Source organism: Lepus europaeus, chromosome 7, assembly GCF_033115175.1.
Source record: "Lepus europaeus isolate LE1 chromosome 7, mLepTim1.pri, whole genome shotgun sequence".
Lineage (NCBI taxonomy): Eukaryota > Metazoa > Chordata > Mammalia > Lagomorpha > Leporidae > Lepus > Lepus europaeus.
This window is the reverse complement of record NC_084833.1, coordinates 74,764,003-74,782,967: the sequence shown is the minus strand read 5'-3', so window position 1 is coordinate 74,782,967 and position 18,965 is coordinate 74,764,003. Positions and strand designations below refer to the sequence as shown.

Below are 18,965 nucleotides of genomic sequence, written 5' to 3'. Positions count from 1 at the left end.
AGAAGAAAATGTTACTTGTAAAGTGCTGAAGTTTTGAGTCTGGGCATCGGGTAACATTTATTTGGGGGTGAAAATCTAGGTTTTATTTATTTATTTTGCCGCTGTACTATGACATCACTAAATACCAGAATTACTGCTACTCCAAAGCACCCTGAACTCTCGCGATATCACTGCCTGGTGGCGCGCGAAAGGCGGTGGGAGGGGTTGTTGGAGGAGGACCGACTTCCGTCCAGGCCGTTGTCTGGGTGGCGCGGCCGAGTCATCGCCGGGCCTCGCCGCTTCCATCTTCCATTCCTGCCCCCCGCCCCGGTGCGGGGGGTCCACCAGCCAAGCCAGGCGGCAGGCGACTGAAATTTACCTTCCATTTCGTTTCGCCCGGCGCCCCGGCTGCCCGCGCTGGGGCCTGGGGCCTTTGGGGCCCGCGAGGCCCAGTCTGAGGGGCCGGGGCCTACGCTGGCCCGTCGCTGGGCCCCATGAGGCATAGCCTGACCAAGCTGCTGGCAGCGTCGGGCAGCGACTCCCCCACCCGCAGCGAGAGCCCGGCGCCGGCTGCGACCTGCTCGCTGCCCCCGGACCTGACTCGGGCGGCGGTGGCGGCAGCGGCGGCAGCGGCGGCAGCGGCGGCAGCAGCGGAGGAGGAGACGGCGGCGGCCGGATCTCCCGGCCGCCAGCAGCCGCACGGCGACGCTGACGAGCTGGAGGCCGGGCGGGGGAGCCGCGGCGGCCTGGCCGTCCGCGCGCCCTCCCCCGAGGAGATGGAGGAAGAAGCGATTGCCAGTGTCCCCGGGGAAGAGACCGAGGACATGGACTTTCTGTCAGGGCTGGAACTGGCGGATCTCCTGGACCCTCGGCAGCCGGACTGGCACCTGGAGCCCGGGCTCAGCTCGCCTGGGCCTCTCTCCTCGTCCGGCGGAGGCTCGGATAGCGGCGGCCTTTGGAGAGGGGACGACGACGACGAGGCCGCGGCCGCTGAGATGCAGCGCTTTTCCGACCTACTGCAGAGGCTGTTAAACGGTATCGGAGGCTGCAGCAGCAGCAGTGACAGTGGCGGCGGCGAAAAGAGGCGGAGAAAGTCCCCGGGAGGCGGAGGCGGCGGCGGCAGTGGTGGCGGCAGCGGCAACGACAACAACCAGGCGGCGACAAAGAGTCCCCGGAAGGCGGCGGCGGCCGCTGCCCGTCTAAATCGGCTGAAGAAGAAGGAGTACGTGATGGGGCTGGAGAGTCGAGTCCGCGGTCTGGCAGCCGAGAACCAGGAGCTGCGGGCCGAGAATCGGGAGCTGAGCAAACGCGTGCAGGCACTGCAGGAGGAGAGTCGCTACCTACGGGCCGTCTTGGCCAACGAGACTGGACTGGCTCGCTTGCTGAGCCGGCTGAGCGGCGTGGGACTGCGGCTGACCACCTCGCTCTTCAGAGACTCGCCCGCCGGTGACCACGACTACGCGTTGCCCGTGGGAAAGCAGCAGCAGGACGTGCTGGAAGAGGACGACTCAGCGGGAGGAGTGTGTCTTCATGTGGACAAGGATAAGGTGTCGGTGGAGTTCTGCTCGGCGTGCGCTCGGAAGGCGTCGTCGTCTCTTAAAATGTAGGGTCAAGTAATCTGCTCTTTATCCGCGTTTACCCCTTTCAACTCCCTTACTCCATGTAAAACACCTTAGTGGGACATCTTCACTGGACACATTTCAGAGGAGGAAAAAAAGTAATATTGAGTCTTTAAGTGTTTAGCTAAAAGCATGAATGTGACACTGTAACCAACTCCTAATGATAACCTGTGACTATTAAATCTCTCTGACAGTTTCTTTTTTAGGTGATTTCCTTCCTGCCAGGCTCCGTTGTAGGGGTTACAGAACAGTCGTTCCCGCCTCACAACCTGGTAAGGATCCATCTCTTCACGTAACGCTCATGCTCTGCTGCTTAGTCTACTTTAATGGGCAACATCTCAATTTGTGTGTGTGTGATCTTTTTGTTTTTTCTTTTTTGGAAGGTGGGAGGGGAATCTAATTTGGGCCCTGTCCACCCTGGAAACAGACTTGTGCTGGTCAATAATGTATTTAAGATGCTTCTTCTGGTTGAAATAGCTGTTAATGTGTCCCCTTGTTCAGACTTGCGTGTACCTAGCTCTTCTGTCCCCAGTGTGGACATGGCCTTGGATGACATCGGTTCCAACTGTACACTGAAACCTGCTTATAGAGATACAGTTTGGAGACAGTGAAACAGGTGAAGTTGAATGGAAGTTCCGAGTTGTACAAGGTGCAAATTGGAATTCCAATTTTAATGCAACTTTTCAGAGGTTGACAAATAAGTATTTGGGGCATGCATATATGTGATAGTTATTTTGCTGGAGATGACAGAAATCTTTTAAATATTCAAGAATGCCTTTTTGGTTTTCAGTAGAAGATGCAGAAATTCAGCCTACTGAAAAGAACATTTTAATATCTCTCCATTAGAGAAGTTGGAAATTAACATGCATATAAGATTCCTTCCTGTGTTTTAGTTAACTGGGGAAAGACTAAGAATGGTTAATGAAATGTTTCCTTGAGGACCAGCACAGTGATTTACCCTATCACTGATCATGAATAAATTGTTGAAAACACTTATTTTATGTTGTATTACAATTTTAGGTTAAATTTATGTATGTATGATTAGATATTGAAGGTTGTGAAATGTGAATGAAAACATGTAAAGTGAGGCTTCACAAAGAATCTTACTCTTTATATTTCAAGAGTATTTGTCCTATTTAGAAGTAATTTTTGAAACTGAGTGGTTCTGGCCACTTAAATGTCATGGTTGATGCTACTTTTCCAAAGATGGGACGTATTCTTCCCTTGAAATACTTCATTATGTATTGTCCAGTTGTATAAATTCAGTTATGGTGTCTCTCGGTGTAAGAAGTATTAAATTCTTTGTGAAACGTCACTGTTTGATAAAGTATATACGTATTTAGCATCCTTGTTTTTCTTTGTGCTAAAGTGGATACAGCTGTTGGGGCAGAAGAGACGGGACCAGCTGCTGGCCACATTTCCTGCTTTATTTTAAAAGGTAGTATAAGAAATGAGGAAAAAGAGGTAATATCAGGGCTTCTGCTGTCTTTTGTTTTTAAAATGTTCATAATTAAAAAGTATTTTCCAGCAGTCCAAAGATGTAAGTTATATTATGAAATGTTTTTATTTTGTTGTTATTTGGTTATGAAAATGGAATCCTTGTTCTTGCACAATGTAAATGATTTGTTGCTAGATTTGAGACCTAAATTGGTCTCTGGTTTCCAGTGCATCACAGCATATTCTGTAAAATCATCTACTGCACTTGAGCATGAATGGGTAGTAGCTAAACTCACAACCTGGAGTGATGAACCTGCTTATACCTAAGGGCAGGAGCAAGCCCCTCACAATGCAGCTGCATGGATTTTTAGTGCCTACTGAATAATATATATACATATATATATATAAACCAAAAGTAGTTGGAAAATTATTTGAAATGACTAATTTGTGCTATCTTTATGAAATATGTTAAATGTAGCTTTTTGAAACAGAAGCCTTGAATTGAAATTTAACTAATACTTGAACATTTTGTATATATTTCTTTGTATATAATTTTGTGCAGTACCAATGACAAAAATATTGGTGTCATAATAAAACCAGGTTTGTTGATCTTTCAGTTATGGGCTCAAAGAATTTATTCATCTCTAACATGACATTGGAAAATAATGGATGAAAATAGGAAAAATGATTGTTGTTAATGCTGACTGTGGGTCTTAATCAAAAGGTTCTGGAAGCAGTAAGTTCGTTTTTCTAAAAATTATATCATTCCCTTGGAATATTTTCTTCCTAATGTCAGTGCTTTTCCTGCATTTGAAGTTTGGGGCTGGGAAGAAACAGTAGTCAAAACTTTCTGAATTGAGATGTTTTGAAATTCTAAGTGTAGATTTTTAGATTGTCATTTTATAAATGGCAGTTTTGGAATTACTTGATTAAGAACTTTTGAAAATGGAAAGATTAGTATGACCTATTTTTAAAGCTGCTTTGTTAGGTTCCTTATGTTTTATTAACTGTCTTTTCTTAGTTTCCATTTCATTATTTTTTTTCTAGTTTTGGTGACTTAGTGATTTTGTCATTTTTTACATCAACTCATGGTCTTGTTTTTACACGGTAATTGCATGTATTTAGGACCTATTTAACAGGGGCTTTAAATAAATTTATGTGTAAGCACATTTTACTGTAAATGTTTGAGTTTTTGAATTTACAACAGATGTGTTTATTTCAGTATGTAGTAAATAATATCTTAAAGTGTCCTATTCACTACTTGTTAATTAAAAGTTATGATTAATATGAAACTGTTGTCTTACTATTTTTAGAAAATTGTGTTTTGAATGATTAATATTTGGATAAAGGAGATTTCTGGAATATAAAGTGGATTGCTTTTGAAATTTTCAGATTTGGCTTTATTTATTGTAATGGTTAAAAACAATTTAGTATTGGGGGACCTTTTTGGTGTTTTTTTTTCCCCTAATTGTGCCTCAATGGTAAAATTATACAGAACTGGACTAAAGTAGCTGCTTTTTAATATTTGTCTTCTGATGGTGGCAGGAATTCATACATTAATTGAACTAACACATATTGACCTACCATTTCTATCATCTTGACTTACTATTTCTGTACTTCCTTGACCAGACTTACCTAAAAAGTCCACGTTTGTTAAAAAAAAAAATGTAGCCACACCTCTGATATAATCCAACAAAAGTGTTCAAAATATTTTAAATATTTGTGCATTTTGTGATCACTAAATTAATCTCTCTCTCTTCTCTTTAAACAGCTTAGCAGTGTCTGCAAAAACGAATCTTTTCCTACAACCTGTTAACTGACTGGACTGATGGTAACAAAGTAATTGTGGGAGCCATGTCGGTCAAAAATTTGGCATCTGCTGAAAAAAAAAAAAAAGAATGCCATTTTCAAGTTCCCAAATTACTTCTATACTGATTTTACTTTCCAGAAATGGAGCTATGAAAAGATTCTCTGGAATTCTTGAAAGACTTAATAGAAATACATGAGACATGAGACTAAGTTAATTTTGGAACAGAATTAGACTTTTTTTTTTGTCTTTCATGGGAGTGATACTCACTTCTTTGCATACCTTTAAAAAATTGTAACCATTGGAGAAGAGAATTAGAGTATCTCATCAAGAAATACTAGTTTCTTTACATAATCAAGAGCATATTCTATGTATTATATTTAGTGGACTAGAATTACATAAACAGGCCATCAGTGATCACAAGGCATATCATGAGTTTGTATTTCTTTCCTGGAACATGAGAGCTTATTTGGAGTACAGACACCTTGCTGAGTAGAATATAAAGGTTAATGTAAAGTCCTTCATAGTCTTTTAAAATAGATGCATTGAATTGTCTGTAATCTCAAAAAGTTGATGATGATTAAATGTCTGGGTAGTTAATTGAAAATTAGGTAATACCAGGATGTGTGGATTCTGAGATTTTGGCTTCTTGAGCTTTCTTTGAGTACTTGATACTTTTCTTAAAAAAAATATTTTGCGGTTTCTAATGAATGGTATACTAGTTTCTACTGTTTATTAAAATTTATCTAGAGTTATGTAAGGGCTTTAGTATTCTGGATGATGCGAGTTTCTTTTTTCGTGGCATATGGTTGTTTACTTAATTGAAATACTTTTTCCAGTTTATTACAAGTGTAAAAAAACACTCAAAACTCTGGATTGTTTTATTTCATTTTCATTGGATTGTGTTAACGTATTTCACCTGGTCTAGACTGTCATTTTATCTTACTGATTCAGTTGGGAAGAGTGCAGATATAGACGAGGGAGGGGATAGGAGATAGGCTCTTATTTATAATGATTGTATAGTTGGTTTTTATTTGGCATTCAGATCTTTCTAAATCCACTCATGTATTCAGTGCCTGTGAAGCCAGGCAGCAAAGAGCCTTCCTGCTGGCTATTTACATGTTTGTGGTTAATGCTGTTACAGTCTAGCTGGTTGTAATTGCACAACCAAGTTTAAGTACTAACACTGTTTGTTGACTATGACTACTATTTTGATTACCAATGTTGATGAGTAATTATCTTTTTAATATGTGATTGCCTAATTCAGGATTTTGAAGGTGTAGTTAAGGGCCACACCAATTTTAGTCAGGTTTTTCAGCTAAATAATCTGATGATTGATGAAAGTTGGTTAGTAAAATGTTTTAATATTTTTTCCCCCAGAATATTTTTGCTATTTTTCTCCTTTAATTACCATGTAAGCTAGGGATCAAAGCGCTTCCTTTAAAATCATGCAGAGTGCTTTGTTTGACCATCGAGAGACAGGAGAGCTCCCATCTATCAGCTGGTTTACTCCCTCATATGCCTGCAATGGCCAAGACTGGGCCAGAGGTGAAGGCAGGAGTCAGGAACTCAATCCAGGTCTCCCATGTCAGTGGCAGGGACCCAGGACCCAAATACTTGAGCCATCACTGATACTTTCCAAGGTTTACAATGCCAGGAAATTGGAATCAGGAGCCACAGCCAGGCATCAAATAAATCCAGACACTTTGATGGGGGCACAGGCACATTAACTGCTAGGCCAGATGTCCCTCTGTTACCCTATACTTTCTGTTGTTGAAAATACTTAGCTCAGTTTTCACAATGAATGAACTTAAAAATCTAGTCAGTAGTTTTGTATATTGTGTAGTTCTGTTTATGTAGTGATATGAATTTTATTAGGAGTCCAGCAACTTTAGAATGTACCTCCAGATTCTGTATCTTCCCTGTATATCCACTGATGTTAATGTCCTAGAACCCTCTGGCTCTTAGTGTACTATAATTTGGAGTTTAAAAAGTAGACTGATATCTTAAGTATGAGCCCTCCCCCACCTCCCATTTTTTTTTTTTTTTAAGTCAAATTAACTACAAAGTGAGTTGTAGGACAGATTTTTAGTAGGTTGTCTACTGTGTTTGGACTGAAATATCAAAAACTTACTTTCCTTACTGATTGAGGTAGTGTTCTTTAGGTCTTATCTCTGAATCATAATGTAGATTACAGAAAGTTCAAATCATAGACCTGCCCACAGACCAAAAACTTTAGTTAGAGTTGAAGTAGCAGACTTAGCATAATTTATTGCTTATGTCACCTATTTCTGCTAATTGGAAAAGATGATTCAAGAAGTATGTACAGAGGACAGATGTGACTTTTTGATTACAGAAACTGTTAGAAACTCTTCAGCCTATTTATAGATAGTATTATGTGAAGAAGTAAATATTCTGGGAATATTTAAGATATTAGGAAAACATTTTGTACTCAAGTATTAAACAACAATATCAGTGGGTTTTGAATTGTTTTGATTGTACTATTTTGTATTCTTAAGGAGTCTATTAATTTGGATTTGAAATTAGGAATTCATTACTGTTTTCAGTGATAAGGGAAACTGCTTTGAATATGAGTGACAGTGCCGGTAAATTTGGATTGGAGGGCTTGATATTTCTGCTTGAAAATAAGGAGGGTTCCCCCCTACCATATCTTTTAAGTTTTATATATATGAGGAGGCTTCAAAAAAAATTGTGAAAAATGGAATTAAACCGTAGTGCTTAGTTTCCAGGAACTTCTGGAAGCCCCCTCAGATGTTTTCTTCTCTTCCCTTAAGTTGCAAAATTTTCAAAAAACTTGGGAAATCCAGGAAAGAATCAAGATTGAAAAAACTCATTTGTAACTCTAGCCCTTGCAATATCCACAGTATACTTTCTTTTAATCTCCTGTGCATATAGATTCTTTTGCCTTAAACTGAAGATCATTTCCTATCTTAATAGAGAGTACATTTTATAAGGTTGTTGAGAGACCACCTTTGTTTTCTAAAAAATTAAAAATATTTAGTTAATTTCACTAGAATTTTAAATCTTTGGCTACATTGCCTTATTTTCTTTAAGCAGAGGCTGAAAAACCCGTTTGATTCACAAAGCTTCCTTTTTCAAATGCATTTTTATATATTTTTAGTAGCATGGGATTGTTTCACACAGATAAATCACTATATTTGGAAGGAATATTTAAGATGCTCATGAATATATATGATCTGTTTGCTTGGTACATTAGTGATTGCTCTCCTTTATGTGAAAGTGCTGGTCTAGACCTGTATTGTCTATTAAGGTAGCTGCTAATATACATGTGGCTAAAATTTTTTTAATTGATTAAAACTTAAAAGTCATCTGGCTAAAGCTGCTTTTCAAGCATTCAACATATGGCAGTGTGTAAGTAAAACATTTCCATCATCACAGAAAGTTCTGTTGGACAATGCTGATTCAGATGCTGTCATAAAAAAGAGTTTAAAGAACTAGGATGAGAAGTCTTAGAAGAGTAACACTTCAAAATTTAAGTGATCTCAGGAATTGAATCAGGATATTTCAGGAAGCAGAACCAACAGGATAGGAAAAATGTGATTGATTGCCTGATATATCAAGAGTTATGTTAGGCAGTTTATCTGTAATAGTTCATGTAGCATCAACCCTGAGCAAAATTAATGATGAGTAAATTAAGGGCCAGAGAAACTAATTTACTCAGTCCTGTACTTTGAAGAGGTTCCACTTAAAAAAAATTGTTTATTTGAAAGGCAGAGAAGGAGAGACGGAGATCTTTTATCCCTTGCTCTCTCCCATATGGGTAAAAAAGCTAGGTCGAGGCTGGGCCAAAGCCAACAGCCAGAAAGTTCATCTTGATCTCCTACATGAGGGGCAGGGGCCCAAGTACTTGGACCATCTTCCACTGCCTCTTCAGGCATATTTGCGGGGAGCTGGATCAACAGTAGAGCAGCCTGACGAAGGTTGGCACTTGGATATGGGATTTGGGTGTCACAAGCAGTGGCATAATCTGTTGTACCACAGTACTTGCCCCAGAGGCTCATGTTTTAATTCTGAAGCCATCCCACAATACATAGATGCATGAAATATACACTGCTTAAATTTTCTAGAAATACAACTTTCCAAGGATATAGATTGGGATTGCTCCTTTTTTTAAGATTGCTAAATATGCTCTAAAGATTAATATTACCTATGGGGACACTTTCAGTTGAGAAAATGAAGTATAAGTAACTTTTGCAATGTGTGTAGTGTGTGTGTGTGTGTGTGTATGCATTCCTGTTTGGCTTTATGAGTCTTCAGTGAAATTACCATACGGTTACTTTTTCAAATTTTGTGTCTAATGTTAAAGAGTGGAGTGAACAATGTGCAAGAGACAAATATGGGCAAACTAGATAAGTTATGCTCTTTAAGTTGATAGCCTTTATTGGAGTTCATTCAGCCTTTTGTTGCTTTGTGTAATCTTTCGTTAAGTTCCAAAATTGTACTTCACATGATAAATGACAGTTACATGTATTCATAATCTAGGTATAGGTTATTTTTACCATTTTATTTTTGTACATATATTTGCTTAAAATCAATGAAATTTTAAGCCAGGTTCAGGTAACTGAAGGGCCTTTATAAGTAGTTTATATTGTCTAGACCCAAGGTATGCTGCAAACACAGTCTGGAGCAAAATGGGAAATACCATTTTTCTAAAGACAGGTTTTGAAATTCTAATCCAGTAAGTTAAGATGTTTCCTTTCTCTGGCAGGAGGGCTGATTGATACCTGTGAAAATATTGAGATATTTCACTAGAAAAGATATTGCATTAAGTGGCAAATCTACGTATAACACATTAATACTAAAAGTCTTAAGATAAAACTAGATACAGATTAAGATAAAGCTATTCTCAGGACCTATTAACCCTAAAAACTATCTTTTTTTTGTTTTTTGTTTTTTGTTTTTTTTTTTTTTGACAGGCAGAGTGGATAGTGAGAGAGAGAGACAGAGAGAAAGGTCTTCCTTTTGCCGTTGCTTCACCCTCCAATGGCCGCCACGGTAGCACGCTGCGGCCGGCGCACCGCGCTGTTCCGATGGCAGGAGCCAGGTGCTTCTCCTGGTCTCCCATAGGGTGCAGGGCCCAAGGACTTGGGCCATCCTCCACTGCACTCCCGGGCCACAGCAGAGAGCTGGCCTGGAAGAGGGGCAACCGGGACAGGATCGGTGCCCCGACCGGGACTAGAACCCGGTGTGCCGGCGCCGCAAGGTGGAGGATTAGCCTAGTGAGCTGCGGCGCCGGCCAAAACTATCTTTTTTTTAAAACTTTTAAAAAATTTTATGAAAAAATTTTTAAAAATTTATTTGAAAGGCAAGAGACAGAGGTCTGCTGGTTCACTGCCCAAATGCTCAAAATAGGCAGGGCTGGACCAGTCCAAAACTGGGAGCTGGGAACTTAATCCAGGTCTCCCACATGGGTATTAGTGACCCAAGTACTTGAGCCATCACTTGCTGCCTCTCAAGGTACACACAAGTTGGAATTAGGAATGGATCTGGAACTCAAACCCAGGCATTCCAATATGGGATGCAGGCATCCCCAGCACTGTCTTAACCACTGCACCAAATGTCCACTCAGTCCGTAGATTTTCTTTTGCTCCTTTGGTTTACCTCCAGGGTATCTCATAAAATAGAATGCTGATGCAAGAGTTCAACAGAGAATAACCAGAATTATTTTGGAGTAGTAAACTTACAGCCATTTTTTGACAGAATTATTTTTCAGTTCAAGTACTCAAATTCATCTAAGAAAACAAGGTAGATAGCTATCTTACTAGGCATAGTGTTTTGCAATTTTGTAGTGGGCGTTCAACACACAAATTAAGGTTAATAACCTGAGCTATACACCAAAAGGCACCGTGTGATAAAGTTCTAGAACTGTGTTCAAATTTTTGAGAAGTAAAATTTGATTACTTACAAGAACAACATAAATGTTAGTAACTTCTAATCAAAAAGGATTGCTCTTTTTGACCTAAAATTTGCTGTTTTTAAGTTGTGAGTTTTTCAATGATTATGAGAAAATGAAGACTCCTACTCACCTGGCTGCTAGGCCACCATTCACAGGTATGGCCAAAAAAACAGGGTACAGACCACCAAAAACAAGACCAACCAGTCCACTCCGTGTTACGGTACAGGTTTCACAATTCAGTTCACCTAGGAGACGCATTAATTAGTTCTGGAAGTAAAGGTTCTGATAGTCAAGCAAACATGATTTTAAAGAATGAACAGTGTCCCTTAAGTGTATCACAGATATTTAATTTTCAGACAATAATTCAGCAAGTAGAATTCTGTAAGGCATGTTAAAAGACAGAATTACATGTATGAGTAACCTAAAATCACCAGGAATGACTAATAAAACCATCTCAGGAAAGAACATTCTGTAATTTATTCTGAATTTGCATCTAATCATCTCAAGGTTTGAGCTGTTGCTAACTTTCTGCACTTTTGAATCAACGGACCTGAGCTGATATTTTCACTCAATGTTGCAAGTTCACTGGGCATAAGGTATCCTTGAACCATAAAAATTCTTTTCACATTGGTCACGGGAATTCAAACAAAATGCTCAATTTAAATAAATTTAGAGTAGCACTTAACAGAAAAACTGGACCATCTGCTCTTTAAGTCCTCATGGTAATATTTCTATGAAATCATTAAAAGATTTTTCATGATTATACTCAGTATTTAGTATACATGGTAAATTTTCAAAAGGAAATTATATCCCACTTATTTGATAAATACACATACAGGTAGTACTTTAAGAGATTTGTTACATAAGAAAGTATTAAAGTAGCAAATAACATATACCAAGGTAAACTGGTGACAATGAAACAGAATTTACCTGTACTCAAAGGAAAACTCACAAAACCTTTGTAAGATATATGTGCTGTCAAAAATGGGATCACTGCCATTGGTAAGCCAGCAGCTATACGAGCATGTGTCACATTCAAGACGCGCCGAAAAAGACTGTTTGCTATTAGGCCACAGAGAGCAGCGTTAATTCCAACATATGTTGATCCATGTTCAAGTAGATTCCTGAGAAGGTGAGAAGAAAACAGCTTTTTTTTTTTTTTTTTTTTGGCTCTACTGTATGTATGAACTCTAATTTCTGTCATATGTTACAGAACTTCCCAGGACTTTGGGAATAACTGGATACAACATTTATCAATCATGTTTTACACACAGATTTTTATTCTAAAAGGCTTTTGAATTAGTCAACATTTAGATTTTGTTAGTTTGCAAAGGATATTGGTATAGAAATTTCCCTCCAGGGCCGGCACCATGGCTCAACAGGCTAATCCTCCGCCTTACGGCACCGGCACACCGGGTTCTAGTCCCGGTCGGGGTGCCGGATTCTGTCCCAGTTGCCCCACTTCCAGGCCAGCTCTCTGCTGTGGCCAGGGAGTGCAGTGGAGGATGGCCCAAGTGCTTGGGCCCTGCACCCGCATGGGAGACCAGGAGAAGCAACTGGCTCCTGCCATCGGATCAGCGAGATGCGCCGGCCGCAGCGGCCATTGGAGGGTGAACCAATGGCAAAGGAAGACCTTTCTCTCTGTCTCTCTCTCTCTCTCTCTCTCTCTCACTATCCACTCTGCCTGTCAAAAAAAAAAAAAAATTTCCTATGGGTAAAAAGTTTTTTAGTTAATAATGCAGGTAGCACGAAGTTCTTATTATCTAGCAGTCCCTTGCCAATTTTCCAAAAAAGAATTTCCCACACACCTAGAAACTCATGACTTTTTGGTAAGACATATGTAGGAAATAACTAGACACACGAAATGTAAGACCAAATATATAATAAATGGCAGTTAAATATATGATACATGAAATTCTATAGATCAGGAAAGTTATCAAAAATACTTCATACACTTAGGAAAATTAAAAGTAAAGATATTTGATAATGCAAGAAGGGATGAGATTTCAAACAAATGAAATAAAGAGGAAAATTAGGGATAGGACAAAAATAACAAGACACTGTCATCTTCCTTGTTCAAATGCCAGTGTTTAAAAACAATTTATTACCTCTAAATTAAATCTTTGCAGTTGCAGCTTGCTCACCTATGCTTGTCTTTCTAATTTGGTAAAGGTCCTGTGACATAGCTTGCTTTCTTCAGAGCTTCTAATATCTATTCTATTCCTTTTATCAATCTGACTGCCTGCCTTTCCCTCTTTCTGGTCTAGAAATGTGAACACAGGCCCTTTTTTTACTTTAAAAGGTTGTCTATTTTTATCTCAGGAAAACAACTAAAAGGGGAGAAGAGGGCATGGGGACATAGAACTTTTGAAATCGAGTTCTTATTACTGCTAAAAGTTTATAGGTTCTCCTTATTGGAAAAGTAAGTGGTACCAAGACTAAAATTGTGCAGTTTTCATTCCTAAAAATTTTAACTCCAAAATGTATTTTAAATCCATTCTCTTTTCAGTTCAGCTTTCTCCATCCTATGTCTGCACTTACAAGGATCACTATTCCAGCTGGTGTTCTTATTTCCTTTCTGTGCTAGCATATTCATTGTCCAAAAACCAACTGGAATATTGTTGAGAAATGTTAGCTGGATCACATTTTTCTCCTGCTTAAAATTCTTCCTGTTCCTTATACCCTCTTCCCTTTTACTTCAGTAACATTGGTTCTTCAAATATGACAAACTAATTACTGTCCTGTAGCCTAGGCAATGCTATTCCCTCTACCTGATACCATCCCTCTCACTTCTCCAAACTGTCTTTATTTTTCCCCCCCAAAGATTTATTTATTTATTTGAAAGTGTTCCCAGGGGCAAGGGAGGTGGGTAGTGAGCATGCTCTTCTATCTTCTGGTTCAGTCCCCAAGTGGCTGCAATGGCCAGGGCTGAAGCAAACCCAGGAGCTTCATCCCAGTCTCTTGAGTGAGTGACAGGGGCCCAGGCACTTGATCCATGCTACACTGCTTTTTGTGGGCCGTTAGCAGAAAGCTGGATTGGAAGTGGAGCAGCTGGGACACACACACATCAGTGCCCATATGGGATGGCGGCTTTATCTATTATGCTACAACACTGTTCCCATCTGATTTTCTTTTTTCTTTTTTTTTTTTTTGACAGAGTGGACAGTGAGAGAGAGACAGAGAGAAAGGTCTTCCTTTTGCCGTTGGTTCACCCTCCAATGGCCGTTGCGGTAACGCACTGCGGCCGGCGCACCGCGCTGATCCGATGGCAGGAGCCAGGTGTTTATCCTGGTCTCCCATGCGGGTGCAGGGCCCAAGGGCTTGGGCCATCCTCCACTGCACTCCCTGGCCACAGCAGAGAGCTGGCCTGGAAGAGGGGCAACCGGGACAGGATCAGTGCCCCGACCGGGACTAGAACCCGGTGTGCCGGCGCCGCTAGGCGGAGGATTAGCCTAGTGAGCCGCGGCGCCGGCCTGATTTTCAGTTTAAATGTAACCTAGTCAGACCTGCTTGACAGCCAAAAAGGTCTAAGAATATTTTGGGAAGTGCACTGTAGTTGCCTGTGTTATCTTCAAATATCAGTGTGTTCCCTATATTGCCCTTTTATAATTTTCCAGTGGTTTATTTATTTGAAAATCAGAGAGAGAGAGAGAGCGAGCTTCCACATGCTGGTTCACTCCCTAAATAGCTTCAATGGCTGGAGCTGGGCCAATTGGAAGCCAGAAGCCAGGAGCAGCTTCTGGGTCTCCCACATGGGTGCATGGGCCCAGGTACTTGGGCCATCATCTGCTGCTTTCCCAGGCACATTAGCTGAGAGCTGGATCAGAAGTGGAGCAGCTGGGAATTGAACCAGTACCCATAAAGGGTGCTGGCGCCACAGGCAGTGGCTTTATCCACTGCCACAGCTCTGCACCCACCCCCCCCCCCCCCAATATTGTCCTCAAGGACCTTTAGCCATGATCCCATTTCTCTGACATTCCCTAACTAGTTGTGTATGGTTCATGGTACTATTTTTAGGCTGGTAAGCACACTGACAAATGAATTTAGAGAAATAACAAAAAGCTATTTTATAGTTTTGCTATTTAAATATATACATAAATGTTTACAATGAAAAACTGAATCATCATACAATTAGATACATCCCCCTAATTGTCTCCTCAGATGTTTCCTATTTTCAACTGACTCTACAAGTAGCTATGTGATGTTAAACAAAATGGCTAATCAGTCTGGGCCTTGGTCTTCTCATCAAGGCAAGGAAAGGGCTTAGTTTCCTTCTGACTTACTATCCTTAAACCAGATAAAATTGAAATAACTATTTAGTGATGAAAATCCATCCAGTAAAATATATTTTTAGATTAAAAAGTGATGCTACCTTTCTGGTTCTGGAAGTTGGTTAATTTTTCTGGTTATGATCTCCAAAATTGTTACATTTTCTTTGACAGTATCTGGTTCATGACTTCCCATCTTGAGCCCTAAAAAAACATGAAAATATTATTTTTTGCAATAATGTTTATAGAAAAACAAGGAAACAAAATTCAGAAAGTCTTCTACTTGACCATATTTAATTGGAAAAGAACTGTACACTAAGTGTTTAACTGTAAAGCCAATGCATATATGCCACATCATAAAGCAAAACAAAAGTCCTCCCCCACCCTGCAAAACCAAAAAAGTGAAACAGAAGCCAGAACATGAGAAACAACATATTAAGCTTATAGGAAATATACCAGCCATTTAGTCTATCCCTGAAAACTGATGGTCCTGGGAACTTAACAGTGTCAATTCATTGTTTCATATTAACTGAAGAAACATAAAAAATCCTTTGGAGATTTTTTTTTTTTGAGATTAAAAAAACAAATGGAGACAAATTAGGATTGTAAAGTAAATGCCTAATTATTTCCTATTGAAACACTTGTGAAATTGCCCCTGTGTTTGATGAGAGGAATGAGTAGGAGCATTGTTGTGTGGAGAGTCTCTGGTGAAGCTCTCCCAGGTGTTTTTTTACTAAAGCGTTGGATTCCTTTCTCAACAAAAACCAAAAAAACCCACTCATAATAAGAAAACATTATTATTCATTGACCCTCCAGAAAAATCAACAATCTAAATGCTTTGAGCATTTACAAAAGCTGTTGCCAAATGCTTTGCTCTTCAGCAGTACACTTCTGCTTTGACTGGACTACTTCTACCTCTAGGTTATCATTCTATGATTGTGCTTCATCTTCAGGGTCAGATTGATAAAGCCGTATTTAACCTCCAGTTACAATTCTTCAGAATTAATAAGATGCTTCAGGATCTTGATCTGCCTTGTTAAAATTTCCATTGAGGGGTCAGTGTTGTTGTTTAGCAGGTTAAGACACCGCCTGAGACACCAGCATCCCACATGGGCACCAGTTCAAGTCCTGGCTACTCTGCTTCCGATCCAGTGCTCTGCTAATGCCCCTGGGAGAGAAGTGGAGGATGGTCCAAATGCCTGGGCCCCTACCACCCACATGGAAGACTCAGGTGAAGCTCCTGGCTTCTACCTGGTCCAGCCCTGGCCATTCTAGCCATTTAGGGATTGAACCCATGGATGAAAGATCTTTCTCTGCAATCTGACTTTCAAATAAATATTAAAATTTCTATTGAAACTACTCTTATCTGCAGCTGATCCGGACACAACTGTTTTGGCATTTGTGAAGCAGAAAAGTTTGCTCAATTTTAAGTTTTCAGTAAGAAATGTGTAAGCCAAACCAGTTGAGCTGTGTATGGTATTGTCTATTATTTCTACTGTTAATTATTAGAGCCATGAACACAGTTAACTTTTTCCCTGCAAACTGGTGTGGATGGTCTGCTAAGGCAGGCTTCATTTCCAACATCATCTTCTTAAAATGTATTCTGTCCATCTGCAAACTGCTGATTTCTTTATTTTTCTCTTTTTCTCATAAACTCATAAACTTTTCATAAAGCACCAATGATCTCATCATTGATCTTTGTTTTTACTTCAATTCTAGCAGAATTCATTTTGCTGTGACAGGGTCTGTTTTCAAACTAATGTTTACTCTTCTTGGTGTCTCAAACTAGATCCTATTCAGATATGTTGTAATAAGTGAGTACAAGTTTATTTTGGTGCAAAAAAATTTCAAATCCATGCTTAGTTTTTTCATAATATGTATATTCCATGAACTTAACATTTTTTTTTAGAAATTTGAAAGGTAGAGAGAGAGATCTCCCATTTGCTGGTTCACTCCCCAGATGCCTGAAACAACCAGGACTGGCCAGGCAGAAGTAGGAAGCTGGGAACTCAACCCAGGGCTCCCCTGTATGTAGCAGGGACCCAAGTCCTTGAACCATCATTTCTGCCTCCCTAAGTGCAACTTAGCAGTAGGTTAAAAGGAGTAGATCCAGAACTCAAACACAGGCACTCTGATATGGGATGTAGGCATCATATGTAATCTTAACTGCTACACCAAACACCTGCCCCTCCATGAACTTTTTAAAGGCTCCTAATATATTTGTGCACACCCAGATAAAAAAGCAGAAACTCAAACAGGCATTAAACCTAAAAATGGGTTCACTTTCATTATAATCAGGGAATGTGATACCAATAGGTATCCATAAGTTAGCAAAACCTAAAATCTGACCATTTCAATCACTGAAGGATATGTATGGTAGCTGCATCTCTAGTGTGTGCTGCTGGTGGAAGTGTAAATTGTATCTGAGTGGGAACAACCACTTTGAAAAAGAATTTGTTATTATTTAGGATGTAGAAGACACACACTGGCAATTTTGACTTAAAGGCATACCCGAGAGCAGAGTCAGCAAACTTTCGGACAACACCTATGGGCTTTATATCGCCGTTATTAATAATAAATGCCTATCAAAGGACCATGCCACTTCTAAATACTACAAACATTTCAAAAAGGTTTTTGCATTGACTATCACTTGCAGGAGAGCGCGGAAAGATAGGCAATGTGTAAAGTGAAAATTAAATTTGGCCAAGGTCACCGTGCAACTTGGCAGTAAACCTGAGATTAAATCTAACCACAAGCGTTGTTTCCCTTTCTGTTGACCTGGCTCAACTATAAGGTCTTTCTAGGCCAAAAGCACTGTGGGGCAGCCGCCCCTCCTCCCAGGTCCCATTCCCGCGCTGCCAGTGACAAGCGTGCCACCGCACCGCGCTGCTGACCCCGGGACATTTACTTCGCTCATTTCCCCGGATTGCCAGTACCTTGTGCTCGCTCTCTGCAGCCGGTGCCGCCCCTGGTCTTCCTCAGCCACGGCGGAGGCTCGCACTGTAGCTTTTTCTCAACTCTCCAACGCAGCCATGTTTAGCCAGCACGTGACTGCCGCCTTGCGGAGCGACGGCCGCTGATTGGGCTCCGGGAGCGAGGCTGCGGCCAGGAACGACTTCCAGCTCTGGGGAGGAGCCCGGCGGCGGAGCGGTGAGGGCTGGCTGGCAGTGCAGGTACTCGTTTCGCCCACACCCTCCTTAACAGTACAGAGCCTTTAGAAAATGTGAAATTTTGGATATAAACGTTGGGTGACCCTAAATACGACTTTCTTTTTTTTTTCTGAAAACCAACCTTCCGCACGAAACAACTTCCGGGTCCGGAGAATCTACCTCTTGACGACTTGGGCTATGTGAAAACCGCACTGCCCTTAGCATAGGATGTGTTTTTAGGTTTAAAAGTTAAAACAAACAAACAAAAAATCTGTGATTTCTTTGCTACACATATTTTCTATTTACTTGAAAGGCAAAGTTACAGAGAGGCAGAGGCAGAGTCAGAAGTGTCTTCCATCCGCTGGTTCACTCACCAAATAGCCGCAAGGTGGGGGTCCGGGGAAAGCTGGGCAGATCCGAAGGCTGGAGTCGGGAGCTTCCTCGATGTCTCCCACAAGGGTGCTGGGGCCCAAGTGCTTGGGCCTTCTTCTACTGCTTTTCCAGGCTATAGCAGAGAGCTGGATCAGAAGTAGAGCAGCCAGGACTAGAACCGGTGCCCAAATGGGATGGGGCACCAGAAGTGGAGGATTAACCTGCTTTGTCACAGTGCTGGCCCAGCACTTTTTTTTTTTTTTTAAGATTTTATTTATTTGACAGTAGAGTTAGAGAGAGACAGAGAGAAAGGTCTTCCTTCTGTTGGTTCACTCCCCAAATGGCCGCAACAGCCAGAGCTGCGATGATCTGAAGCCAGGAGCCAGGTGCTTCTTC

At 40.7% G+C, this 18,965-nt stretch overlaps 2 protein-coding genes across 11 annotated transcripts; one reads left to right on the top strand and one right to left on the bottom strand.

The window, feature by feature from the left end:
• The first annotated feature begins 210 nt into the window (after positions 1-210).
• On the top strand, positions 211-7,805 carry CREBZF (CREB/ATF bZIP transcription factor). 10 transcript variants are annotated; one of them, XM_062196808.1, is made up of 4 exons: positions 211-1,582; positions 1,793-1,870; positions 2,968-3,036; positions 3,653-4,800. In XM_062196808.1, the coding sequence occupies exons 1-2, from the start codon at positions 474-476 to the stop codon at positions 1,806-1,808; spliced, it is 1,125 nt and encodes a 374-aa protein (XP_062052792.1). In that variant the 5' UTR covers positions 211-473; the 3' UTR covers positions 1,809-1,870; positions 2,968-3,036; positions 3,653-4,800. The 10 variants fall into 10 exon arrangements, with proteins under 10 accessions (XP_062052792.1, XP_062052791.1, XP_062052785.1 ...); XM_062196807.1 differs by having other exon boundaries at positions 1,793-2,214; XM_062196801.1 differs by adding an exon at positions 4,807-7,805 and having other exon boundaries at positions 1,793-3,771.
• Positions 7,806-9,238: 1,433 nt separating this feature from the next.
• On the bottom strand, positions 9,239-18,115 carry TMEM126A (transmembrane protein 126A). Its single transcript, XM_062196811.1, has 5 exons — positions 17,985-18,115; positions 15,153-15,252; positions 11,711-11,904; positions 10,911-11,025; positions 9,239-9,608 (listed from the first exon to the last, which is right to left on the bottom strand). The coding sequence occupies exons 2-5, from the start codon at positions 15,242-15,244 to the stop codon at positions 9,416-9,418; spliced, it is 594 nt and encodes a 197-aa protein (XP_062052795.1). The 5' UTR covers positions 15,245-15,252; positions 17,985-18,115; the 3' UTR covers positions 9,239-9,415.
• Between the last annotated feature and the right edge of the window lie 850 nt (positions 18,116-18,965).

Bases quoted from the DNA above. Each gene is read 5' to 3' on its own strand.
- CREBZF (XM_062196801.1), top strand. From the start codon at position 474: ATGAGGCATAGCCTGACCAAGCTGCTGGCAGCGTCGGGCAGCGACTCC.
- TMEM126A (XM_062196811.1), bottom strand. From the start codon at position 15,244: ATGGGAAGTCATGAACCAGATACTGTCAAAGAAAATGTAACAATTTTG. The intron at 11,026-11,710 runs GTAAATTCTGTT...TGCGTCTCCTAG, and splicing joins GAGTTTTCCTTTGAGTACAG to GTGAACTGAATTGTGAAACC. The intron at 9,609-10,910 runs GTGAGTAGGAGT...ATATTTTCACAG, and splicing joins AATGGTGGCCTAGCAGCCAG to GTATCAATCAGCCCTCCTGC.